The 27,512-nt window shown below is 42.5% G+C and overlaps 1 protein-coding gene across 4 annotated transcripts; it reads right to left on the bottom strand.

Annotated features, from left to right (window-relative positions):
* Positions 1 to 373: 373 nt before the first annotated feature.
* Positions 374 to 21,229, bottom strand: snx13 (sorting nexin 13). 4 transcript variants are annotated; one of them, XM_080485753.1, is made up of 25 exons: positions 21,103 to 21,229; positions 11,685 to 11,797; positions 11,321 to 11,423; positions 10,997 to 11,086; positions 8,957 to 9,078; positions 8,759 to 8,877; positions 8,414 to 8,518; positions 8,228 to 8,316; positions 8,032 to 8,115; positions 7,791 to 7,929; positions 7,602 to 7,690; positions 7,324 to 7,423; positions 6,531 to 6,724; positions 6,341 to 6,445; positions 6,074 to 6,244; positions 5,904 to 5,973; positions 5,107 to 5,285; positions 4,907 to 5,014; positions 4,712 to 4,822; positions 4,386 to 4,547; positions 4,228 to 4,299; positions 4,013 to 4,158; positions 3,806 to 3,874; positions 3,054 to 3,166; positions 374 to 2,900 (listed from the first exon to the last, which is right to left on the bottom strand). In XM_080485753.1, the coding sequence occupies exons 1-25, from the start codon at positions 21,112 to 21,114 to the stop codon at positions 2,665 to 2,667; spliced, it is 2,901 nt and encodes a 966-aa protein (XP_080341879.1). In that variant the 5' UTR covers positions 21,115 to 21,229; the 3' UTR covers positions 374 to 2,664. The 4 variants fall into 4 exon arrangements, with proteins under 4 accessions (XP_080341879.1, XP_080341877.1, XP_080341878.1 ...); XM_080485751.1 differs by lacking the exon at positions 21,103 to 21,229 and adding an exon at positions 20,722 to 20,873; XM_080485752.1 differs by lacking the exon at positions 21,103 to 21,229 and adding an exon at positions 20,722 to 20,873 and having other exon boundaries at positions 5,107 to 5,249.
* Between the last annotated feature and the right edge of the window lie 6,283 nt (positions 21,230 to 27,512).

Genomic DNA, 27,512 nt, shown 5'->3' with positions numbered 1-27,512 from the left:
TGGTACTTGTGTATCACATGATGGAGTGAGTAACTTACAGTACATTTTATACATGTGGTCTATGGTATGGTTGTACCTACAAAAAAAATCGAGTTATGACTTATAAACTACAATAGGTGCATGTTTGAAAATTGACATTTGTAGGATTATGTGCATCTGATCAGATGGTAAATAAACAAGTTTTGATGCAATAGTCATGATCTTTCGAAGTCCCACACAAACAACTTAATCTCAGTATGTAAGAGAAATACATAGTGATGCATTCTGTGATTGTCAATAACTTCTCTGATTTGAAGTTACTCAATAAAGACAGAACATTTGACTTTTGTAAACATCTACAAACTCCATTGATAAAGACAAGCACACTGTGGGTCAGTTAGTCTGAGTTACCTTTTTATTATTAGTGTTATACTGATCTGAGCACAACTGCTCACAAGGAAAAGTTTGATAAGCATGATGCAAAAAACCAAAAACAAAACCACCCTTAAGTCATTTTCAGTCGCGTAAAATGATCATGATATTCTGATTTGTTTTTGTTTTTTTTAGGTTAAAGAAAAATATGAAAATAGAGTTGACAGTACATTTAGGCACACTATTAACACATACTGTACACAGATATGCACAATTTTCATTATCATAGATTCATATATACTGGGGTTAAAAAAAAAGAAAAGACAAGCCTTCCTGTATGGAGAGGTGTGCAGAAAGTTAAAGGTGACGTCTTCTTCTCCCAAAGTCTTCACCAACCCCCGTGGGGAGGGAGGCGGCAGTTCACCTCTGAGCTCAGCCTATCAGAGTCCACCAGGGCTGCTCAGTGCAAGGAAATCACAGCAGACAAGGGAGATCCATCAGGCGACGGCAGCAGAGTGGGGCTCCCACAGTTGCTACGGTAAGTGCTAATCAGCAGTGAATCCACTGGTCACAGGACGCGGCTCTTCTGTGAACTTGTTTGTGGGGGGGGTGGGGTGGGTGCACGAAACGAGAGAAGAAGCTGCTGGGGGGGGGGGGGGGTCTTTTCCAGCAGTCACTTCTTGATAAAGTCAATATGAATGCATAAATCGCCACTCATGAGTTAAAAACAAGTAGTTGTTTGAGGGCGCCTCTCGGCTAGTTATAGCCCATTGAGCTTAAAAAAAATAAATCACTGTTAAATCATTGTGCATAACAGAGAGTGTGCAGGAAATAAGTGTAAAATACCCCCATACACACCTGTAACAAAAGAGAAAAAAAAACCCATCAGACTTATAAAACAAGTCTGTAAAATAAACATTGTACTTTTACAACAACGGAATGTCAAGTTGTTGTGGGTCGACGGGGAAACTGCTTCTATGTTTTCTACTATTAAAACATAACAAATGACTAGATGCAGTATACAATGATTCAGTTTAATGCACATGCATTAAAAAAAAAAATATTGCACCAAATTAAAGACATTTTCTAAGAATAAAAGTGATTCGGGACACGTCTCCATCCTGATTTCCTTGTAACGTTCAGTCGCGTGGAGGAGAGCTACCTGTAGCGTGCGTCTGGTGGTCAGTATATACTGGATGTAGAGTTAAGGCTGGTTCACTTGCTCACACTGGCACAGTTTCTGACTGAAGAGGGTCGCAACCTCGTGCTACAAACGCAGGCACGCATTCACACTGCATCCTACAGGAGCCGCACACAGGACAGAGCAGAGTTACATTCGGTAGTGTGTTTGATCAGCTGGCGCTCGGCCTGCCGCCGCGTGTCATTAAAGGTCAACAACACCTTTTTTTTTTTTTCTCTTCACGACGCGCACGCACACACACACACACACACACACACACACACACACACAGCATGAGCTTTGGTCATCACAGATGATATGACAGTAGCATTACAGGGGACGCAGGCTGCTTGAAGGGCGGTGCACATTATGGAAACACTTTAATGAGGAAAAAAAATATATAGAATCTTATATCTCAAAAGAAGCTGGAAGGGAAGGAAGAAAAAAAAAAAAAAAGTATGCCAAAAATAAGAGTAAAAAATAAAACTCATCCTCTCTACGTTTGTTCAGTCACATTTTAAAAACAGCGCCTCTGTAACCCAGTGCTATTGACATTTTTGGTTGCTGTGATATCAGAAAGATGATTTTGCAAGTGAATAAGTTGCTTTCGCATCTAAAAAGCAGCATGAATTTCAGCTGTGCGTGCCGGGTCACTGAGGTGGTCGAGCGTGGCGGCCTGACGACAGAAGCAGGAAGGTAAGGCAAGGTGTGGGTCTATTCTATCTAGTCCTGCAGTTTAAAAACAACACAGTATTTGTGGCGTGCTCGCGGAGCCACAAAGTAAAGCAGCATCGGCTGGCCCAAGATCAACTCAAAAACGAAAAAGTGGGGTAACTAGGCAGGGCGTAGTGGGTGGACTAAAAGAAAAGACTGCTGTGGTCAGTCTTGGTGCAAATTAGAAGATTCACGTTTGTGCATGTGTGTGTCAAAACAACCGAGCGTCTGTTGTTCATCCTTCTGTTATGAATAACTGGAGTGTTTTCATTCAGGAAAAAGGAAGGACAGAAAGCACAAACTTACACACCTCGGTGTGTACACAACCCCCCCCCCACCCCCACCCCCACTCTCACTCTCAGCTGTCAAGTCTCTGTGTGTCTCGTGGGCCCGTGTCCTGCTGCCTCCGTCCTCTCCTGTCACCTCTTCAGGGAGGAGGATTTTAGTTTCTGGCTGTATCTCTGGATGCGCGTGGAGCGGGAGTGCAGCTTGACGAAGAGCTCCGGGAATTTGTACTGAGGGAACATGGTCTCCAGGAAGCCCTCCAGGAAAACGTAGACCAGGCGACGGTTCATAGGTTGGTACTGGAACATGTCGAACACGCGGAGGATTCCCTTTCTTGTCGTGTCCGCGCCGATGATGTGCTTCAGCTCGTCTGGGGGAAGGAAAGCGAAACAAAAACATCCTCAAGAAGGAAAAATGACACGCAGGAACAACAACAAAAAGAATCATAGAGTAGGTAGACTGTCTTTGCGTGTGTGTGTGTGTGTGTGTGTGTGTGTGTGTGTGTGTGTGTGTGTGTGTTCACCTGGCATGATGCCTAGCAAGCTGGTCTTGGCAGCCACTCGCGTCCTCATGCGGATGCTCTTGTCCCGACGGGGCGGAGTCTCAGCTAGAATCCCATTGGGCCAATAGGAATCTCTACAGAGGCGGAAAACTGAGTCAATTAAGATTCTTCTGAGTGTCGAAGGTTTAAACGGTGCTGCTCGGTGTTTGATCTCTGTTGCGATATTTGCTGCGACGTGGCGACACAGCGATGGTTTGCGCTCCGGTCTCATAGCAAGAGCAACTAGATTCTAATGAGCTGGAACTTCTGTGTGGAGTTTCAAAACTATATAGCTGTAGTGTCTGGGAAAACATAAGCAATGCCCATTTGTAAATATATACAGGAAGTCGTGCTCCCATAATCAATGTGCACTCTAAATTTAGAAAGAGGGAAGGCTCTTCTTAGATTAAGTGTTTTATAATTTTAAACTGTAAATCCTGCCTCTATCTCCTGTACAACCGTCCCAATGAGGCAGCAGCCGCATACAGATTCCTGCCAAGGTGTTTGGCACAGAGACAGAGCGGTGTGTAGAGATAAGACTGACTGTGACTTTAAGGATGGGCAGTTTAACAAATGGGAGACATTTGCAAGGAAACGTAGACAAGCCAGCAGCGGACAATCTTGTAGTGTCTGATGTTGATCAGACATTGACTCATCTCTCTCTCCTTCATTGTGTTCAAATGTGTTAAGAAAGCCACTAAACCACCTGAGACCTGCAGGGAAAGGTGCGTTACCTGAATTTCTTAACGTAGTCTGCCACCTGCTCTGGCGACGTCATGTAGTCCACATGATCCACGATTTTCCTGCAGGAACAGAAACCGGAGGATTTGAGCTGAGCACCTCGTTTGATTTCTAACTTACAGGATCTCAACCTTTCTACGAGGCCTGCTGCACACATCAGTGTATTTCAGCCTGCTTTGAGGACTGTGTGTGTCTCTGACCTGTTGATAGTGTCTCCATACGTGGCCCTGATGAGCTGCTGCAGCAGGTTCTTGATGTTCCTCCGGAGCCACTGGTTTTTCTCTTTCAGGTCAAACACCTCGTCCATCAGCAGCAGCATCACCCGGAGCGGGATGTTGTCGTCCACCTGGACAAATAAGGAGCTCATTGAGATGTTGTTTCAAAAGCACAATAGGAGAAAACTGGGCTGACTTACATTGTCGTCAAGCTGTGCAGAGACTCGACAGTGTTCGGGGTCGATGTCGGTCTTGGGCAAAAGTGGAGGTACCTGGAGGAGTCAAGAGGAGAAACGGTCAGAGGGTGGATGAAGAGTGAGCCAAGATGGATTTATTTAGCATCATTAGTTGTTCCTGCCTTCAATATGGACTGTTTGATGTCCTGACCGAGCCTCTCTGACATGCGGCCCATGTTGTCAGACACTTTATTCATGCCTTCAGCCAGGCTGTCTGGCAGAGCTTTCACTGCGTTGGACACATTCCTCATGGAGCTCCGCAGAGGATTGACAAACGTATCTATCTACGGAGACATAAAAACAAAAAGAAAATCAATTGGGTGAAGCCTCAGTCTTCACAATACTTCATCGTGTACTGATCAGTGGACGTCCATATCTCATCAGACATACAAAAACGCTGCAATATTCCCTAGGTCATGGTTAAAAGCTTCAGAAAATATAAAGTTACCTTTCGTGCAAACTCTCCCTTGCCCTTGCTGTAGGCTTTGTTCTCGAGGAAGTCGTAGACGTAGGGGATCAGAGTCGGACAGGCCTTCACCATCTCTGGGTTCAGCAGCAGCTGGAACGCGCACAAAGTTAGTGATACAAACTCTGAGAACATATATACTGTAATGCAAAACAAATAACCAACATAAATTATTACTTGAAGGTAAGCATTGAGGTCTTTTTTTCTCTTCTCCAAGAAATCTCGGTCCATGTTATTGAAGGTTTTCTTTCCCGGCAGCTTGAGGATTGACGCCAGGTTTTCAAACTGCATAAAAAAAAAAAAAAAGATTCAGAGATTATATCTTTGTTGCACATTTAACCACATCAGACCTGCTTGAGATCTAAACCGGCGCACACCTGTTCAGTGATTCTCATGTGGAAGTCGTGGAAGTCCGAGTAGCGGCGGTACGTCTTCCAACAGTCTTCGCTGCCGTCTTGATTGCGTCTGAACACAGTGATGGCGTACAGCGCGTAGGTCTTACCGTGGTCGTTGCAAACCCCTGCAGCACCCCAGAAGCCGGGGAGACAAGCATCAGCTACCCCACCCGGAAGTTCATCCACGGGGGAATGGATGAAGGGAGGTAAAGGAGTGATGGGAGGAAAAGGAGTGATGGGGCCCAAAGAAAGAGGGGAATAAAGTGTGGCAGGCGCAAAGTGAAGCGGTGGACAAGCAAGCGAAAGAAAGAATCCAGAGCGAAGAGGGTGTAAAGGTGATATAAAAGTGTGACAGAAAGGTGGGAAAAGTGAAGGGAAAGGGGAGGAAAAAGGAAAAACAGAAAAACAGTGAAGGTGATGGAATGAAAGAAATAAAAAAATAAAAAAAGAATAAACAAAAACAGTGTAAAGTGACACGGCAGACACATGCAGATGAATAGAGGGGAAAGCACATGCAGGGATGGACTAGAGGGGGTCAAATGTCATGTGACCAGGACAAACTACAGACACAAAAGTTGACACACTGCGGATGTTTCCAGACAAGCCATCATACAGCATTACAATTGTAATTAGAATCATTCCGCTAAAATTTGTATCTGTGAAATACACGGTTAAAAAAAAAAAAAAGGCTCTGACTAAAATAAGCATTTCCAATGTGCAAAAACACAACTCCAAAAGGTTTGTTTACAGACTTTTGTTTGAAGACTTGGCGCTCATACCTGTGTCAGAGATGAAGGCATGAAGGTGCATAGATTCATCATGGCAGGAGTTGGACAAATCGTCCAAAGACTGAAATCAACAGAGAGGAGCCATCGTGAAGTAACACCGTCCGATCCGTTAAAAGCTGTAGCTCCACTTCAGCCTTTCGACTGAAATTCAAGACACTTACTAGATTTATGCTTCCCGTTGGAGAGCCATTAAAGGACTCTCCGTCGCCGTCGTCGGACCCTCGGTAGCTCGGCTCTTTCAACATGTCCAGCTCGGCGAGCATTCGCACGTAGAGGGGACTCTGCTTGAAGGATGGGTAAAAGCGCTCGTCGCGCAGCATCATGTCATACACCTGTGGGAAAGCGTGAGGTGCAAAACCAAGGAAATTAGAAAGTTACAAACACAACAACAAAGACAACCATGGACAGATTGCTAAAGTCTTTCGCACCGTTTTCTGGATGTCATCAAATATCTCTGGCGTGGGGTCGTCGCTCTGCAGTTTCTCTCCCAGCTTTATGACCGACGCCTCGTCCACCTGCACCCTGGGGGAAGCCTGTTAAGGCAGGTGGAGACCACGGGATAAGTCCTCATAGGCCAGATAAAAGCAGAAACCCAACAGCTTGACTTTTGAGTCCCACCTTTTCAGACAGGTACTGCTCGAAGACACCCAGCGCCGCGGCCTTCAGTAGCCCCTTGGTGGCATTTGGCTGCTTCTTGCCGTCTTTCTGCCAGCCCTGCATGGCTTCGAGCTGCTGCTGCGCCGTCACCCTGTAACCCTCCACCGTGAGCCAGAAGAACAGCTCCGCCTGGGCCCCCGCGGCCTGCATGAAGTCTGCATGGACACACAAACAACACATGGCGTCTCTCATGTAACACTTACGTTACACATTCTTGTGACTGAACGCTTCAGTGCTTGAATGTTCTGGCAGCTCGTGGATCAAGGTGATCTAGTTACTAGAACTCCATCTGATGACAGTGAGCCCTCTCCGTGGTTCTTTTTACTTTGCGTGCCACAAGTGTGGGAATTCTTTATATCATCCACCTTTATCAATAATTAAAAAAAAAAAAAACGCTTTAAAATAAACATTTGAAGTCCGACAGATGGCAAAAATGCAAACCCCGCCATGGAGTTTAAAGGATTGGCTGGTTTCCACATCAGATCTGACAAAACTTGGCTTGACTCCTCGTTCTTCTCGCTCTTTTACACAAACACACGTATGCGCGAACTATCGTAATCTGATCTGTGTAGCAGAGTGACCTTTTTAGATCTCTCACAAGGTCTTGTGGAACCGACAGGGAACGTATCTAACGAGGCTGGATAAGGTTACAAATTCTAGAGAAAAGAAGCAGGATATGGATCAAAAGACTGTCGATATAATCACTGTGACATCAGTGCGATACAACATGTGAAAATCGGTGTCTTGGAGTTACCCATGAAGAACTGCAGGGCTATGTTGTGGACGAGGATGTGATCCAGTGGGATGACGCACAGTTTGCCGAAATTGGCCGCCAGCTTCAAGGCATCGACCTCCTACACAACGCATGGACAGAATTAAAAAAACAAAAACAAATCAAGGCCAAAGCATAAAAACATCACAAAAACAAATATATCCAGCTGATAGGGAGCGTCCCAACTAATATATATTAAGATAAATTAAATCAAATAATCACCAGTCTAGGGTCTTTAAAGCCATGCTTCAGGTTCTTACCTTCCCAGAGTGCAGCCTTTGTATTCTGGTCTCACACACCTTCTTCACAAACAAAAGACTGTTAATCTGGTTCTTGATCACATTGATGTCTAAAAGACAAAGAAACAGGAAAGCGATGAATTCATTCATCCATCCACACATGACGCGGGTGCGAACGTGACCAGTTCAAAGCGTGTTGTGGCTGCCCACCGTCTCCTGCCGTGTCCAGAGAGCGCAGATACTGCAGCTCCTCCAGCACCTTGTCTTTGACAGACTCCAGCTCGGCCGGCTTGTCGGTTAACTTCAGGATGTTCATGAAGGCTTCATAGTTGCAGCTCGAGTCCCGAATCTACACACAGTGACAATGATGCCAATGTCAAAATAAGTACTAAACTCATTACTAGAATTTTGAGGCCTCCTTAGTTACAGTGGCAATCTTGTGCAAACTTACCATCCAGATGACAAATTGGTTGATGTAGTCGGGATCGCTCAGCTGGTTGATGAGAGGAAGAAGCACACCACGCGCAAGGACCTCCTAAATAAACAAAAGCGAAACAAAAGTCGCAGAGTTCTTTCACAACAAGCATCAAAGAAGAAGCCACAAAAGAAGCGAACAACTGAACAAGCGCGTGTGCTTGTGAACTCACCCTGAGGAAATATCTCATGTTCTTGTTGTGGAAGTCTCCGGGAGGTAGTAACAAATACAGAAGCAACTCACACAAGTCCCGAAGAAAACCTGAGGCACACGCAAACACACACCACCTGTTCAAATGCATTTATTACACCATTAAATGAAAGACTGAAATGTAACGACATGAACGTCGTGTGTTTACCTTCTTCGTCTTTGTGCGAGGTACAGACGACATCTCGACAAATCTTCCTTTCCATTTCCACTTCGGCTTCGAAGAATGAGTCCACCAGCTCCTCTGTTATGTCCCCTGTTCAGAAAACAATACTCACTGTCACTATTTGCACTGTATTTGAAATTGTGATGATGCATTTATCATAAATGTTACAAATGAAGGGCTTGGCGCTGCAATTACAATTAAATCTTTATTGAGTCACAATATTGTCAAACTTTTCAGTGGTAAAGAAGCTGAATGACCTCTGGAGACGAGCCAAACCCACTAAGAACCACAATATTTAGAAATGAAGAGTGTAACGGTGTGTGTACGTACTTTGCTTGTCCTCTCTGTCGCCGAGGCGATCCTGGGCTTTTCTAAAGACACGTAAATGGGTGGCAAAGTCGTCCACCAGGCGAGTGGTGAAGTAAGGCTGCCAGTCCACTTCTTTGGACCTGCACACACAGTGTCAATAGTTCGGTCAGTTTGAAACACGCGCCATGGAGGAAAAGTGTGTGTGCGTTTGTCCCGTACTGTGTGGAAAACTGGACGAGGGCGTTCTGCAGCGTCTGTCTGATTTCCAATAAGAAGGACTCGTCTTCGCTCAGAGTGTAGTACCAGTACTGGATGTAGTCTCTCAACGCAAACTGGATCACCTGCGCAGAGAAGAGGAGGAGGAGGAAACTCAGATTGCGAAATGACCATCCAAACAGCAAGGGGATTAGTTTAGGATTAGTTTACTCAGTTTCTTTTTGATTATCGTGTTACTCGGTACATCAGCTTGTTTCAGCTATGATTGTTTTGAAAAGCTGAATTGACTTTCAACATTAAACCAAAAAAATCTAACAAAAGTCACTCTAAACAGTTGTCCTGTATATTCTGAATCGTAACCTCCAAACTAATGACGCTGCTGCAAAAAGTGCAACAGGAAATGCAAATGCAACTGATCCCCTTTGAAACATAAGAAATCGTCTATTATGGTTGTGTTACAATGTGAAGAAACTGTCTGTCATGTCCCGTGTTTAGTTCGCTTACTGCTTTATGGTCCTAATGCGTTTGGACTTCCTTTGGACATGCATTACAAAGACATACATTTCATGTGGATGGTAACCTTCACACTTCAATAAATGAGCCACGCAGACACAGTGATCATGTTCGGATTCGTCTGACCAGACCAAACAAGACAGGTTTGAAAAATATCTGAGAAACTATTCAGTAACTATTCGCAAACCCTAAATCTGTTTTTATAAATCTCTAAACACTCAAAGAGGCGATGTGATTAGTTGAAAAGAAACCTGGATAAACCAATCCTCTGACTGTATTCTGTTCCACTAAATTGAAACGTAGCCACGTCTGATTTGATCAAGGCAACGCCTGAATCAATTTAACAGTATCATCTGCTGAGACCCTGAGAGAAAGGTGTGCTTGTAAGTGAAAATAACAGAACGATCCAGTGGAGAATTTTTCTCTCACAGCCTCCACATTTAGTTGTTGACGTTCACATGCTGCTGAAATGATAAAGTGTGGATTCCCAGGGTGAAGGAATGGTGGAATGGAGACGAGAGCCGTCAGTGTCATCTGACCGTCACTAAGTGCTGCGTCTGCACTAAACTCTGCCGACCGTGCTGCTTTGCTGAGGACGTCCAGCTAAAAACGTGGTTTCTTTAAAAGGAGCGCTGTGGCCACCGGATCACGTGAGGAGAGGGAAAAAAAAAAAAACTATGACGATCAAGCCAAAGCCACAAACTCATTCTTCCCCGTCTGCAGTGCTGACAGAAGATCCACCCACCCCAAAGTTTACAATCGTGCCAGGCTGAGTTAATTATCCAGTTTCAAAAGCAATTAAGAAAATCAGAAGCGTTACAGTTTCTTCATTTTACTCAGGCCTTACAGTGGAAACACTGTCACAGTAAATTTTCACTTCCACTTTCTATCTGGATCCTTTTCAACATGTAACTCATCTAGAAAATCTGTTCGTCGAGTACAAGATATTGTGTGATGCAGAAGACCAAATAAAAAGAAATGCCAGAGTTAAAAATCTTTATAGTTCTACTTCTTTAGTTTCATGATTTCTCTTTGTCTCATAGTGAAATCACAACATGACTTCCCTTGTAAAAAAACATATGATCAGGACGTCTTTCAGCTGACAGACATCCTGCTCCAGACTGATCACCTGACACACAAAATACAAGGAGCAACCTTCCTGTGAGCACATGGCACAGAGACCCCCCCCCCCCCCCCCCATCTTTATGCTCTTGAAATACTGCAATCCGAAAGACTCCATGATGTAGAGATCAGGACTCTGTCTCCCAGGAGTCCTATTTCAACTACCCCAAGAGAGTTTTTAATGACTTAGTGACTTTATGATTGGGATTACTGTACTCGTTCCATCACGTTGTCCTGTTGGTATCACATCATATTACACGAGCATTTCCTTTTACCATGCTTGAATCACTAAAATAGGACTATCAATCTTGGAAGTTGCTGATTTCTTTTATAGAGTGGGACGTGGTTTTGAACGAAGTTTGACACAGAAAGTTGCAACGTGTGACTCAATAACACAGAAACACACACCTGCTGTAGTGGTTCATCTATAAAACTGGAGCCCGTCAACCTCCTGTCAATCTTTATGGGCTTCATCTCCAACTTCATCTCATCCAACGTCTGAAACACAGAATAACACACATACGGTGAGGAATGGAGCAACGTGAGTTACAGAGAAAAAGGAACTTTGACCTCCTGAAAATTAAATCTGCAGCTAGTTAGTTTGCCGTACAGGTAGGTGTGTGTGTGTGTGTGTGTGTGTGTGTGTGTGTGTGTGTGTGTGTGTGTGTGTGTGTGTGTGTGTGTGTGTGTGTGTGTGTGTGTGTGTGTGTGTGTGCGCGCGCACTCTTTTACCTTCAGTATACCAATTTGAGTGGGTGACAAAAAAGAGTGCTCGCACTTTTCCAGGTGTTTCTCGGAGTTGATCTTTCCATACAGCAAAGTGACCGCAAAGCCCCTAGAAAAGAGAAGTGAGATTGACCGAACAGTTCAAAATCGTTTGGGCTTTTTGCTATGCTGTGTTTATCACTGAGGAAAAGCAAACTTAAGAAAAGAATGTCAGTTGCAATGTGTGAAATAATGAGTGTAATTGTAAAGTGAGAGAACTGCAAAATGTAGAGAACACGTGTTGAAGAAATAAGCATTGTTAAAAAAAAGAAAAAAGAAAAAGATGCTTTTAAAGAGAAGTGAGGTGTGATGTTGAGATCATGTTGCTCACCCTCCAATGAAGCAGAAGATATAAAAGGCCAGGTAGAAAATGGCAAAGGGTCCAAATGTGACAAGGAAGAGCACAACTCCAAGACCCCCCCATCCCCAGATGGAAAGACTGGCCTGAAAAACAGAAAAACAAACATGCTAAGTGCCATATAGTCACTTATACCAATAGATTTATAATATCACATGGGGCAGTGGTGGATTACAGGTAAGAAAGTGAGCTTTGACCAGAGGTTTGATGGTTTGAATCCCACTGCTAATGGCTCCCTGAGCAAGACTCTTGACCCCAAAATGCACAATATAGCATCAATTTATTGTAATCGTGATATCAACATGCATAATGTAGATTGCAAAAGACGGACTGAACTGCAATAAATTAACTTTCAATGGCTCTACATGTTATCATATTTGGCAAATCAGATGCTACCTTTTGATGTAACCCTCTACACAGGTCTTTCTGAATACATTTTTTTTTTTATAAACCATAGGATAGTTTATCTATGTCTGTGTTCATACACACAACAGAGGTTCTCCAATAAAAGCTTTTTAGCTGCTCACTCATTTGCGAAGCAAAAGTAGCAACACACCGGCAGAACTCGGAGACGGACGACATCAGATTAGCACTGATTACAGAGTACTCATGAACCATGATGACATTAACAGAGCAGATTAAGGCATGAATTCACTCCTTAGAGTAGATGTTGGCACAGGAAGTTAATACTGAAGACGAGGTGTGCTGTGGTGTGTTATAATGTTGAGTAGCAGATAAATACCATGTCCGTGTGTGTGTGTGCATATTCATGTGTCACATTCTATGGCTTTCCTGTTATTGTGCGTGCAGGAAACCGAGCTCTCACATTGAGGCCGCAACTCTGTCCCACTTTTCCAAGCGAGTTGGTCAAGCATCGTCACGGTTTAACCTCGTACTCGGTCGAAGTTAAAGGGCCAATCAAAAAGCACTGAATGATTTAAATACTGAAATACATTCCCAACTTGTTGATTTATTTATCTGTGTCAAACACTTGGCATCACGTTGTTATTGGAGTATTTTCAAATCTAATTTGTCCTTTATTCTCGCTGAAAAATTATATTAAATGTAAGGTGACTCATCCTGCGCTCGAGGGTGTTTCCTAATTCTGCATCCAATAGAAATTCAGAGAGTCTTCTCTGCACCAACAACAGATGCCAGCCACAGTGGCTCAAAGTGATGGGAGAGCGAGTGTGACACAAATCTACTAATTCTTTTTACAGGAAATATCGACACAAGGACATTCAATTTCACTCAGACATCTTTTCACAGTCTCTCATCCTTTATATTCTTATCCCGAAAATCCCCAAACCCCCAGAAAGCAGAGAAATAGGACTTTTCAACTACTATGATGACAGTGGCCCCCAGGACTTCACAGAAAAGATTCACCAGGATGTTACACATTGTGAACACATTGTGAACACACGCCTCTTCAGTAGCATCAAAAACACAGTGAAATTGAAGCTCTTAAAGGTTGAAGTGAACTTGAAAAAAAGGCCAGAAGAAGTCACTAATTATTACACATTATTTGATAATTCTACTGCAAAACTGAATACATGTTGGAGTGGCATTCATACCGCGCTTAAGCGTTACATTTTATGTCCTGGAGGTTGCATTATGAAGGCTCTACTACGATCCACCCATAAATCCATCATAATGAGACTGAGAGCAGTGATTGATCTCATTGTGCTGTAATGTACAAATGTGCACTATGTACCAGTCTTTCTTTGTGAAGCCACCAGGCAGATTCACTGACACACCCAATGATCTGCGGCGATGATCTTCGGCTGCCCTACATTCATACGAGTTACTTGGATAAGCAGCTCCACTGATGGAGACAGACAGAGCCTCCTCACGACACTGACACATTGTCTTAGCTGTCGCTGTCAACTTCAGCCAATCGGATGACACACATTAGACAACCTGCCAACTGTGTTGCGTTGGGATGCGAGGGCGAGCCGTGGCGCCATGTATAGCACTGAGGCTCGCCAAACATGCTATCGAATCAATGCTAATCAAACTGCGAGGACAGAATAACACACTTTTTTTCAAAGAAGCAACTTTGCCCTTACTAAAAGGTGACTTATTGCCTAAGAGATTGAAAGCGCAGAATAATAAGCGCTCTGAACATACCCTGGTGCATATATAGTCTACTGTGCAGCACAATGATCACAAAATCTGCAGGATTTCAAAAACATAATCATCAATCGTTCATCAGTAAATCCATTTCAAATAATGTTGATCAATAATTTTTTAATTCAAATAATTGCACTTAAGACATTCAATGATCTTGTGTTGGCCCTGAGCTGCTGGCATAGTGCCCGAAGGTTATTCCTGGAGCGTTTTCTTTCATTAGACTCTCAGTCTGGGACATTTGTTGCTGTATCTGCTAATATCAGCTGCTTACACCAAGAAGACCAATATTGAAGCACAGCATGACCGTATAGTCTGAGTATAGAATGAAACAGTGTAACACACATGGTGTACTTGTGTTGCTTCAGGCCAGATCTACATGTTTGCCCTCCTGACGTTTGAACCAGGGCTTCCACAGTAAGAGTTAATGCATGCATCATTCTCAAAACTCCTAACAGTGAATGCATTGACAACATTAAAGGCAAATTTTATGTAAAGAAAGAAAAACTGAATTTACTGCAATGAAAAATACTATACAAGATACTGTAGTTGGATATTTTGCAAAGACTTATCTCTAAGAATAAAAGTTAGTTTACTCTACAACAAATATATCTTGTTCTTTAAATGCATTTATTGGGTGCAGTCATCCAATACTATTGATCACAGTTTTATTTGCCATAAGGGACTGTCAGCGTGGATTTCTTTCCCCAAACTGGTGGTTCGTTGTGTGCATAGATGGGTTACAATCGACAAAAGACTTCTGTGGCGTCAGGTTTCATAATGCCGATGACGGCTAATTAAAATTGTCTCCACAGACACTGGCTCAGATGTTACAGATCAGCTCATGACGGCCGTAATCAGCAGAGGTTAATGTCACTGTCCACATTCAAGGCCTGATGGCCGTCAAGGAAGGCCTGCTGACCCTGTCTCTATTTAACTCACAGTAAACCCTCAACCGACTTGACAGGTGCTGTCTGAGTGTAGGCCGGGACAAGACGGAAGAGCTGGTCATTACTAGAACAGGAACACCCCACCTCGGAGCACGCCGGGAAATATATGACACATAGCAGGCTGTCGTTGAGTTTATAAACGCGTCTATGGAAAACTTTCACAGAGGAAAGTAAATATTAGAGCTTGTTAACATGCAGTGCTATAAAAAGGACCATTCAAAGCAACTCCTGTATATTCAACTGGGAAATAATCAGCATTGTATGATATACATACACTTTTTCTGAACTGAACCCGATGCATTTTATTTATCTGAAGTTATCCTTTGGTTAAAACATCTGGACTGGCATTGTAAACAAGGTGAACATGGATCTATTTTTTGTTTAATCAAGGAATTATCTTTTTTTTTAGACTAGGTAATTATTAAATCATCATTCTTATAGTTTCAAAATTCTGAATAAGAAACAGTTTCTGTATCCTTTCAAAGCTCAATGACGCTGTCCTGTCTGCAGTCTCTGTCAATCGCATGGACATTATCAATAATGCCAAGACTTTTGACAGGACTCATATACCATAATGAAGACAAGCAGGAAGCCAACGCTGAAAAGCTGACAGTAAATACTTGTCATTAACATTTGTGAGCAACTTGATGTCTGGACTGCAGAATGTGTCCAAACTGGCTCGACTGCCCCTCTTCGTCATGTCACAACCGGTTTGAACAGAGTCAAAGGAGAAAGGCTTGGCCAGCAAAGAACATTGTTACCGCTGAGATAAGATTTAGAAACATCAATGGAATGCTATTCAGTGGTCAACGTCGTAACGCTACACACTCTACATATCTTTACTCATGTGTCCTTCTCTCAAAGCACCTGGAACAAATCGTCAACCACAATGTACCAAATTCCAAGAAACTCCACATAAACTCTCATGTGAACACAAACCGGTTGAACCATGGTGTCACAACTATAGTGTCAGATTTGTCAATGCCCGACAAACACAAATCATTGAAGAGAAGGCTGTCAATTCACTCCTGGGAATGTTCAAAAACATTCAGTCAATGTAGTCATCTCGTTTATTACTCCAAGGCCTGAGCTACGTGCCAACAGGTGACTGTATTGCACACATGTCACGCACACACAAGTCAACAGCATGATAAATAGTATTGTGAGTGTCTGGATTTACTGGAAGCAGCAACTTATTTGCTCTGAAGGATAGCAGCCCTTGGAAAGCAAACAGGGATGGGCCACTGATCGCTGCGAGCGCCACAAAAAAAATTCATCTTCACTATCAAAAGGTTAAATTGTGAGCAAGCACTTCAGTCAGGATGGGAATTAATACTACTCATTAAGTAAAAAGAGCTTCCCGTCTGTTAGATCAAGCTGTGTGTACTGGATATTGTTACACTTCAAATTGCAATACAGATGAATTGCCTGTGAAATCATTTGGAAATTCACTTGGAGACAACTAAGAAACGTAACAGCAAACAAAAGGAAAACAATCCTTAAGTTGCTTCAAGTTATTTATCTCTGACATGGCTTCTGTGATAAACATTTAGATATCAAGCAACGCAGAAAAAATACTTTGGGCATGTCAAACTGGAAGGAGCATATCCATGCAGCTGGGAAATGGGATTGTTAGCCACTGAGCAGGTCACATTTCCCAGTTAGAAGCAATAATTACTACTGTCAGACTCCACATATGACACCAACGATCCCACCATCACATATGTAAACTAAGAGGGGAATGAAATGAGCATTTCAAGTACACCTGTCACTTTGTTTACTGCTTTAACAATTGTTATGATCGTTGCTATAAAGCCTTATGGTTAGGAAATATTTTCTTGGACGCAGCGAAAGGAAGCCTTTTAGTATATGCCGACTATGGGGGAGTTGACTGGCTCCAAAATACACAGTTCACAATCCAATTTTCAGCTATATTAGTATTAGTAATGTAATACAGTTCCAACAGCTCCCCATGAAATGGGGAAATAAATACAGGCAGCGTGAGCAAACATTCGCTGAAAATGTAACAGTATGTACTTGAATTGGATAAGCTATGTCCAGGCTGATGTGGCTGGTGCCAGTGATCAGCGGTGGATGTGAAGGCCGTCAGCGAGCCTGTGTGATGAGGTGACTGTGGAGGAGAGATGATAACTGACACTCTTGAGTCATTACAGCTTACAGGGGGTTTATAACATGAACCATCTGTTCCAGTGATTAACACCCGGCCCAGTGGGTAGACGCACACATTTACAGTTGTAGGCCGTTCTTTATGCAGCCCATGCAGGACAGACACACAATAACACAAGTGTGACAGTATCGGTGTCTCTCCAGGACGTCTGCATGTTCAGAGGGGGAACAAATTAAAGCCATTTAGTTATAACAACAGGAGAGGGACATTAAATTGTACACACTGTTCAAAAACACAGATTAAATGTCATTTGATTAGAAGCTTTGTCTTTCAAAACACAGACAAATGATTGGATACAGAAACTGTCACTGCAAATTTACACAAAGTCAAGGATTTTTTCCCCCTAACTTTGTCCCACATCTATTTATATAGTCACTGGATACATTTGTGTCCATAAAACTTAAAATCATGAGTTGCCTTACAGTGAGAATAGTGCAAACTCTAAATCAGGGATGAGAAACTTTAATCACTTTGATGGACATAAAAGCTTTCTAATCATTACTGGAGGTCAAAAATATGACAAGCATTTGAGCTGCAAAAATAAGTAAGAATTATGACACTTAATTAAATGAATAGAACTCGCAGTATGTCTCTCAATCAAGTATGTAAAATAACAGTGCACTTTAAATGACATTACATAGTAATTACAAATGATATCCAATTTAAATGTGGTGGAGTGACCTTTCTCCTCGGATCACCTCTGAAACCAATAATTAAATTTTAGGAAATTGGCTTTCGGGCCGCAAATAATGAGAGCAGGGGGCCACATGTGGCCTGTGAGCCGCCAGCTGCCCATGTGTGATATAAATTTTCAAAATCAATGCAACCAAACTTGCTTTCGTGGTCTTTAACACCAAACATACACAACATCTCTTATCTGTGTCCTTGAGATTTTTTATCTTATGCATTTCCTGAGCATATTGACAGCAAATCCATGCATACTGCCTTGCACATACACAGAAACGCAGGTACTCAGAAAACTACTCAAGGGGTGACTATATTTCTATTTTTGTGACCAAGACCAGTCCACAAGAGCTTAGTTCCCACCCCAACTGTCGTGGTCATTGGGCGAGAGGTTAAGTCAGCCCATTAAAGCTCTCCTGTGGGAGATCTCCAGTTAATGCCTGAGAGGAAGAGAAAGTACGTGGTGCTGACTGATCGTGTACCGGTAGGTCTAATCCACCAGGACCACCATAATACAAACTACCACCACACTAGCTTTGGCAGATACATCAAGAAAGAAAATATGGTATATAGTAACAATGGATAATTTCCAGAAACGTCTCACGTTGTGATCTATATCAAAATGAGACCTGCTAAGTAGTTTTTGTCTTTTAACTTTTTCAAAGTTCCCTTTCACAAAGCCTTGTTAAAGTTGCTGTTGTTTTCTTGTCAGCCTGGACTTTGTAAAGACCTGTCAGTCAGACGATGGTAATGGTCGGGTTTGATGGATTTGTCTTGCTTGGGTCCTTTTTTGGAAAGTTACAGTCACATTATAATGATCCTGCACACAAATTCTTCATGATGTTCTGTCTCGTCCAAAAGAATGGCTGAGATCTCCCCAACATTTCTAACCTATTCCATCATCAGAGGTTGGCTGCACAACCTGCATGACCCAAAGGAGCGGATCCAGTGAAAATGTAACTTATTCAGAACTTGAACTGCACACATGCGGCAAGCCCACTAATTCTAATGAGTCCAGACTGTTACGCCCATCTCCCTTGAGCTGTAGTTTGATATTGCTACTTCCAGTGTTACCCTGGGGAGGGTGAAGTCAACCTCATGCCTTTTTCTTCACCTTTTAGGAAAACAGTACGAGGAGGGCGTAACTGGGAGTTTTCATTCCTCACCGAGACCCAAACCAGATTGTAGCAGCAGCCTAAGCTCACCTTTAACACACAACCACAAAGAAAGAAAACACACCGGGAGCTCAGCCCCAGTCTTTGCAAAGTTTAGCAGCTATGGCAGTGTAAACTCAAAAAAAAAAAAAAAGATATAAGAACAAGTAAATTTGCTTCAAAGTGGGGACAAGTCTGATGTCACGTGTGAACTAGACTCTGCCTCAGCATGACCTGGACTCACAGAGGATATATCTGGATACAAAGCACAGGTCTGAACAGGGCTTAATTCTTGAGAGCTGTCGGCTTGTTTGGCAGGGTGACAACCTCTTCTAAGCGTAGGAAGGAAGGAAGGAGAGGTGTTCTAGATGACAAGCAGGCCTGATGTGGCAGCATGCAGGCCTTGCCGTCTACCAGGCTTTGATTAAGACAGCTTAATCAGGTTTAGCCAGGGGTGAAACACACTCAGATAACTTTGTGTGCCTGGTGATGATAAACCTTGAGTAGTCACAACTGAACAGAGCGTGAACAGACACATTTATCAAGCTATGCAGGCTCTAGGTCGCTTTCTCAAAGCAGTATGTCACACGAATAAAAAAAACGATGCATTTCGATGTCGACAAGAAACCAGCATAACGATACGAAAGCACAATAGGATGTGAGAAACAGTTAAACTGAGGAGGTGAAGCAGGAAATTCAGCCCAGGATTATTGAACACAAGTCTGTCATTCATTTCAAATTAAGGTTAGCAGAGAGCAACATGTCCGCAGAGGTTCTCAGCTGAAGTTTAACACCTGACTGTGCATTACACAGAAATCAGTGCTGCCTGTCTGACAGGCTGAGTACAAGGCAGCTGGAGCCTCATTAGAACTATAAACCTCTACTCAGACTGTTGGAGAAATGATACGTATTGAAGACAGAGACAGTCTGTGCCATTTGTTCACTCCCACTAGTTTTCTGCTTCAATTCTATATGACACTGCATGAACACTTACACATTATATCTTCGAGACAGAGGGACAAAACCACATTTTCATCCCTCAAACCATCAGGACTTCTACTCTAATCAGAACGCTGCGCCGTCAGTGAGAAGAAACTGCGGGCGACTGAAAGAACTGCTCATATCAAACCTCTAAATGAGTCACATCAAATGACTGGCTCTGTGAATAAGGCCGATTGAATAAATCCACCTTCGTGTGTATGGAATAATAATAAAACATACCTGAACCTGTTACTGTGATTAATTGCATTACATATATGACACTATTTACTACAATAAACCAGTACTGCACACGGTTTCTCTTATAGTATAATGACATATCTATTTTAATACCAGCTGGTTGCTCCGTGTTGTTTTTGTTGACCTTGTCTTTCAGCTTGTGACGAAAGTCCAAACTCAGCCAAAGGAAACTTTCCATCAAACATTACGACTTCAGTTAAAGTCAGGAAACCAGCGTGCATCATGTGAAAACTGCTGTGAAACAACAAGTCACGTTGATAAATCTCCACCACTATTGACCAGCTACAGTGGACTCCAGACACCGTATTAATATTTCAGGAGCAGCCTATTTCAGGCCATTTGTGTTTGACAAGAGACTGACGGGCCAACTGACCGACAATCACTGGAAACATCCCCAGCAGGAAGACGTATACAAATGTCTTGGACTTCCCCCAGAAGTACAAACAACCTTGTAACCAAATGCAGCAACGTCTGTATGGCCTTCATATACCTGCCACCGCATACAAAGCGTTCAAACAGCACAAAGGTGCAAACTCCTTCGCCGGCACTGATTATCGACCGGAACCTTACTCGATCTCATCCAAAACAAACAGGTAACTTTCTTTTGGCGTCCACGTTTGGCTTCAGCCCGAGAAGCCGCCCGGCCAGCTAACGCCCAAGCTCACCTGTGATTGCTGTAATGTAGAAACTCGTTGTTGAGGGACCTTACTCATAATCTAAACGCATATCACTGACATCGGCTGCGTCGAGCTAATTCCAGCGCGGTGTTGACAGTGCGGATCTCCTAAACCCATCGTATTAACATGGCGTTAAACGTGTAATCCCGGGGCTGACTGCCACTTATAGCTGACAGCCCTCCTCAAGCACGGCGGCTGCGTGCCGTGTCCGTCCTCCCTCCCTCTCTCTCTCTTTCCCTCCCTCTCTCTTCCCGGGGCAGGCTCACTGTTTACCTGCGGGGCTAAACGCTGGGGCGCTAGCGGCTCCGAGCTAACTAGCCGTGGCTGCCAGCGGAGCGACACGCGCGTCCGCCTCACGCGCCAACTCACCTCTGCAAACATCGTCTAAAAGGCTGCGCGCGCGGTGGCTCCGACTAACCCCACCACATCGTAGCATGCGAAGAGGAGGTTGTGTTCCCGGGTTAAAAACGCTCGTATTTCCAGCCTCCGTACTCTCTTCGGAGCGTCGCCATGTTTGCAAGGTTTACGTCTTGGCTGACCCGTTTGTGGACGTCGCCACCCGATTGGCTGAGCCCGTGATGACGCAAAATGCTGCGATAATCACGATTGACTGACCTAAATACGATAATATTTCACCAACTGCCGGTCAGAGTATACATGACAGTACTCATCTAAGACGGAGGATTGATAAACTCATATTTACTTATACAATTTCTACAGGAATCAATTACAAATAAGATTTAAAGATTACGACCAATCAGAATTTCTTCTTGTGGCTACGCCATTCAAATACATTGAAACATATTCACGTCTATGTTCTGTAATGTAATCTTATTTTCCGTGCACACACACACACACACACACACACAGAGAGAGAGAGAGAGAGAGAGAGAGGGGGGGGGGGGGGGGAGAGAGAGAGAGAGAGAGAGAGAGAGAGAGAGAGAGAGAGAGAGAGAGAGAAAGAATGTACCTACACTATGATTCTTTCACTATGATTTATGTTTTTTAAAACAAGTTTTTAGAAAAAAACATTTTTTTTCGGTTGACTATAGTTTTCCAGGATAGGTTTTTGAAATGTAGAGATCAGACTGAAAAGTTAATCTAAAATACAAATAAGAGATACTGCAGTGATTTTAACCAGGTGAGTCCCTTAAATCAGCTTCATTATTTCAATTAATTCACACATGAAGCGATTTTTAGATCAATTTAGGCACCGTAGCCTACCCTACTAAAAGTTAGAATTGTAATTGTAATGTGAGCTTCAGTTAGTTTGCATAAACATGCTAAAATTCAGGTCAAAGTTGAATCAGTCCATTACATTTGGTGACCAATGAACTTGCAACCTTTTCAGCACAATGGAAAACATTGCCCACTGTGAACTGGTATTCAGTATTAGACGATGTGATATAGAAAATAGGTGGATTGATACTATCCTCATAAAATGTCAGCAACAAAAATCAATGATATTCACTTGTATTTATGAATAAGGTTTGTTATGACCATCTGAAAACTCAAGCTATAAATACCTGTAAAGAATATTGGAGAAAATTCACATATAATCCATCCATTCACCCATCATCCATACTGCTTTATCCAACTTAGTGTTGTAGGGAGCCACTTTGGGCAAAGGCAAGGTACAACCTGGAGAGCTCGTCTGACCATCACATGATAAGCAACTCACATCCACATTCACTCAGGTAATTTAGTCAATTGAGTCCTCATTTAGCTTGAAATGAATTTGTTTTATTAGAGGAAACAAGAGAATCTGGCAAAAGCTCATGCACACACATAGACAACATGCTCAACAAGCTGAAGACAGACTCGATCCAGGGTAATTGTCACTGTGAGGCAAGAAAAAGAGGAAAGAAACTGTAACACAGCCCACACATACCATGCAGCTATATTCTGTTTAGCACTGTAGTATAGAGGTAGAAAGTCATTTACTGCAGTTATAGTTCACATGGACTTTGCCCCTGCAGTCATAGTTACTTGCTTAAGACAAAGATTTTGGACAGAAAGCAACTGGTCACAAGCTTGTATGACAATGTTTGTCTAATACTCTGCACACAGCTTTTACTTCTGGCTCTTTGATGCCTCAATTGTATTACACTTTTAAGCTCATACTTTTATTTGTAAAAGAGTATTTCTGTTTATTTTGTGTGATGTCCTTTTATCAAAGTGAAGAACATGACGTGTCCATTTACATTTGTTTGAAGCCAAGCCTCTCTGACACACTCATAAACAAGTGTGCTGTTTGATCACATGGTTGACCAATGGCTACCTGCCGTCCTGGTGATAATGCATTATTCAGTGCCCGAGTGGGACTTTCATTAACCTGAGCTTCACCTGACACTGCCTGGCACAGACACAAGCAGCGGCGGAATGGGGCAAAGAGCCAGAGACAAAAGCATCCCAGAGTGATTGTAAAATATTGTCAGCTAGAATAGAGATGACTTTATTTTTCTCGGTCATGATACCTGTCTCCAAGTGAAGAGAGCCCCGGTTGACTTTCCCCGCAGGTCAGAAAGAAATGAAATAAACTTGCGAGCTCCCTCCTGTCCAGGAGAACGGGGTGCACACATCGGGGTTCCCGTACTTTCAATGCCAAGGTGACCACAAAAGGCAGTTTTCCTGTCTTCTCATGTTCCTGGAGTCTCTGTATGTCTTCCTCTGTCTTTCTTCCTCTGTCAGCTTATGTCTCCCTCCCACTGTTTTTACACACACACACACACACACACACACACACACACACACACACACACACACACACACACACACACACACACACACACACACACACACACACACACACACACACACACACACACAGACACACACACACACACACACACACACACACACACACACACACACACACACACACACACACACGAACTTTGCAGGAAGGTTGTTAACTATGGACTTTAAACCGAACTTTGCAGGAAGGTTGTTAACTATGGACTTTAAACCCACACTCCATGAGTTGCCAGGCTGTAAGGTGCAAAGCATGTGACAAGCATATTGTGGTGTGCATCAGTTTTGAAAGCAAGATATATTTTTTTTGTTTTTTGTGTACGAGAGGAAAGATCATACTGGGTTCACCAGTTTTTCAACCGGATAGGACCTGTCTGGGGCATAAATCATCTGTTCAAATATTTGAAACGTAATCCTCCCTGATGATGAAGCACTTCAAGGTGGAGATTTTCCGAAAGTCAACTGACACGCCGTCATGTCATGTTAGTGCCACTAGATGTCACTGTCAACCCGTGTTTACCGCTTGGGAGCCCGAGTCAGCGAAAACCTATTACTGTACTAATGTTTGACATCATCTCTATGGCTATCAAAGTTTGACAATTTGCAATAATATATTCAGAAAGCACAAAACTATGGTAATCATCCAGACAAAAACAAAAGCAAAAAAAAAAAGATATTTAGAGGTAATAATGATAAAGTAGTTTACTTTGTAGGGCAAATGAAAATAGAACGTTGAACGCTATGTGACTAAATGCAAGTTAAGAAGATGCTAGGATTTCATTAATATATTCATCGTAAAGGTAATCATCACCAAAATGAGATAAGATCATCATAATTATCCCTGTCACTCTCTCACCTCTACAATTATTAGACCTTCAAAATTGTATTCCAGGGGATGTGTTTGTACACAAGTGTCACATTCATTGTAGGAGTTTGTTACTAACTGAACTGAAGTGGTTTTGTACTCTGAAAAGTGATCTAAGGCACTCATCTTTACCTGATCTATCAACCTTCTTCGGAAAGCCTGAGACCAAAGAGGCTCTTTGGAGAAGCATTTAATCCAACATTAGGTGCATTAGGTAGTTTTACAGGAGCACTTAATTTTAATGCCATCATTGTAAATAAGAAAACACTGTTTTAATGGATTTGAAGTTATTTTTTGTGAAGTAATAAAGTTCTGTGGACTCTCTGAATGGACCAAGTGCTGAACAATTCAAGATTATTGTATTATTTAAAGGAATAACCATTTGGTCTGTTTCACGAGACAACAAGTGACCTGAGGCATCGTGTTCATGTTGCTTTGGGCAGGAGGCAAAGGACCGGTGTGTCATAGTTCAGAGGTCAGAAGGTGGAATGTGACTGCCAGTGGTCATTCAACGATTAAGGAAATGCATAATAAAGCACCGTACCCTTAGAAAAATGAATTGCCCATCCCTGATTGTGAGGATTCCACCTTTTCCACGAATCACTTGCTTTCATACTCAAGTGGTTCATCTCATATTGAATATTATTTAGAATTTTACTTTCAGCATAAATTCAGTTAAAATAAAAATACATTTATTGATGTAGAAGACAACAAACTTTTCAGTAGAAGTAAAAGCTATAGATCCACATGTCATTTTTAAAAAATCAAATCAAGTCTTCATCTCTGATGTTGTTATAACTAAAGATTAAGATATTGTTAATTCCATGTTTGAGCAATGATGACATTTATGCAAACCACCAAACAAAACACACCCTCACTGTTTTATGTAATGCATTGTGAGCGTCCACACTCTAGACTTGTTCCAAAATGATAAAACATGCTACATATGAAGTGAAATACAACATTATAATTGAAAGATGTATCATCTCTTCAGTTGTTATTTATGTGACACTCTCCTCCGTGTATTGCTATCGCCTGTCGCCTGTGGTCAACTGGGTGACACGGGGCATATTAGGGGTGACACTGGCTAAATGTTTGCAGATGAGGGCTCCCAATATTTAATCACCACGGTAATAAGGGTCACCAGGGTGGGCCAGTGGGCCAAGCAGCCTCAGGCTGGTATGGGGAACGATGTTTATTTCGAAATCCAAATGTGGGTATGTGAGTGCACGCGCAAGGTTGAACGTGCGTGCAGATGTGTGTCTGCCCTCGATTGTCTCCTGATCGTTTGCCTGAGGGGAAAGTGTGCTTGGTCACTGCTCTTCCAAACTTCACTTAACACGGCCCTCTACCCCCTGACCTCAGCACAAAACACACAACAGTCACAGTATTTGGCAAGACGAGGAGGTGGGATGCAGGGCAGCTCTGTCACTGGTGCTGTGTGCACATTCCCGTGGTACAAAAGTTGCCTGGTCACACAAGCACAGTGTAAGTTGGATAGTTTAAAGTCCTTGTGGTGTATATATTTCTCGCTGATTAACACTTGGTTTGACACAAAGAAAGATTTATAAGTCACATGCTGCTTCAGCATAGATTGTAGATTCCAAAATGATATTAGAGAGGTCAAAATATTGGATAATCACAGAAACGTTCACAATAATGAAGACAAAAGCAAAGGAAAAAGCATTATAAAGTAATCACGAAGGCCAAAAGGATTTTTCCTCTGACTTAATGAAGTCAAAGTGGCAAAGAGTACTGCTATGGATTTTTATAATTGTCATTGCACTCTGATTTATGAATTTCAGAACAAAACAAGGTAAGTTTGACACATTGAGTGTTAGTGAGTGAAACTTTACATTTTGATAGTTTGTTAAAGTTTGTTTTATACTGACTTTTAAGTATTGTAACCCCCGCCAATAATGCTCTGAGACGGGTATTCCAATGATTGCCCTATAAGAGCTTGATGAAAATGATAAGAGATGATTGAAAATAATAAAACAAAACCAATATCCAAACTAAACAGAAGACAAGCAAAACCTGAAGTGAATCCAAGCAACTGTAAGGCAGGTGACATTAGGATGAAGCAGAGATGCAGGACTTAATAAAAAGAATTGACCAGACAAGCTTTGCATCCACCAAAAAAGGTGATGAGGTCACTTCAATGAGGTTTTACAGTTTTAATCACCCACATTTTGTGTCCAACTGAGTGTTTTCATTGGGGGTTTTTTTTCCGTCCCCATGATATCAAAACAAAATGACTCTTCTTATTTTCTCCATCAGACGTTTTACAGTTGAATTTGTTTGACAAAACAATACAGCAAAGGCACATAAGGTACACATGGTGGAGATAGGGTGGATCTGTTTCCACTCTTCAAAAAGATTTGAAATAAACCTGCTTTTCATCCATTTAGGAAATTCCACAAAAGTGTTGTGGGGATACTGTGGGTAGGAATACCACAAGTCTTCAGGGAACACCGCTGGAGAATATTTCCCGGAATTTAGAGGCCTGTACAACCGCAGCAGCAGCTCGTTTTTGAGCCTGGACTCAGCTCAGTTTGAGATAACGCAGGTAGCAGAGGGATTTCTCTCTAAATGACTGTTCCCCTCTGGAGGACTAGAAATGAAAACAATAAATGGAGAGAAGGAGACAACATGGGAGGAGGAGAATATAGCTGACAAGCGGGGAAAAAATGCATTTTTCAAATGGCGAATAATTTGTACCCCCTGACATGATGCTGCGCAGGACCGTTTCCTGTGGCTCAGGTTTCAGTGTGTGTGAGTGTAAATGTGCTGCTGGGGGAAGGTCCACTTCCTGCACCAACTCCTGATTTTGGGGGCCTTCGGTTTGAAGAAAAGTTAGACTGAATATGAAGAAAAAAGCAGGAGCTCTATAAAGATCTGTCAAAAAATCATTAGTATTTGAAGTAGAGGTTTGTAAATCTGTGTAGAAAATGAACAGAGACAATAATTGAACTTTGGCAACAGAAATACCGGAATTAGTTCCTCCTAGGTCTTTCAACAGAAGACCCAGAAATTTTAGATGTAAATGACTCAAATCACATATTATGTGGCTGCATAACTAGTAGATCTGTATACCGTAAATTGGTGTGATGCAGGTCTATGTGGGCCCTGCCTTAGCAAAACCAGTGCACTAGATTTG

This window comes from Lipophrys pholis, assembly GCF_963383615.2.
Source record: "Lipophrys pholis genome assembly, chromosome: 17".
NCBI lineage: Eukaryota > Metazoa > Chordata > Actinopteri > Blenniiformes > Blenniidae > Lipophrys > Lipophrys pholis.
The sequence above is the reverse complement of the archived record's forward strand: the minus strand, read 5'-3'. Positions and strand labels throughout refer to the sequence as shown.

Coding starts and splice junctions, on each gene's coding strand:
- snx13 (XM_080485751.1), bottom strand. CDS start 20,769: ATGAGTAAGGTCCCTCAACAACGAGTTTCTACATTACAGCAATCACAG. Junction 11,424..11,684: donor ATCTTCTGCTTCATTGGAGG/GTGAGCAACATG, acceptor TCTCTTTTCTAG/GGGCTTTGCGGTCACTTTGC. Junction 6,446..6,530: donor AGCAGTACCTGTCTGAAAAG/GTGGGACTCAAA, acceptor CTGCCTTAACAG/GCTTCCCCCAGGGTGCAGGT.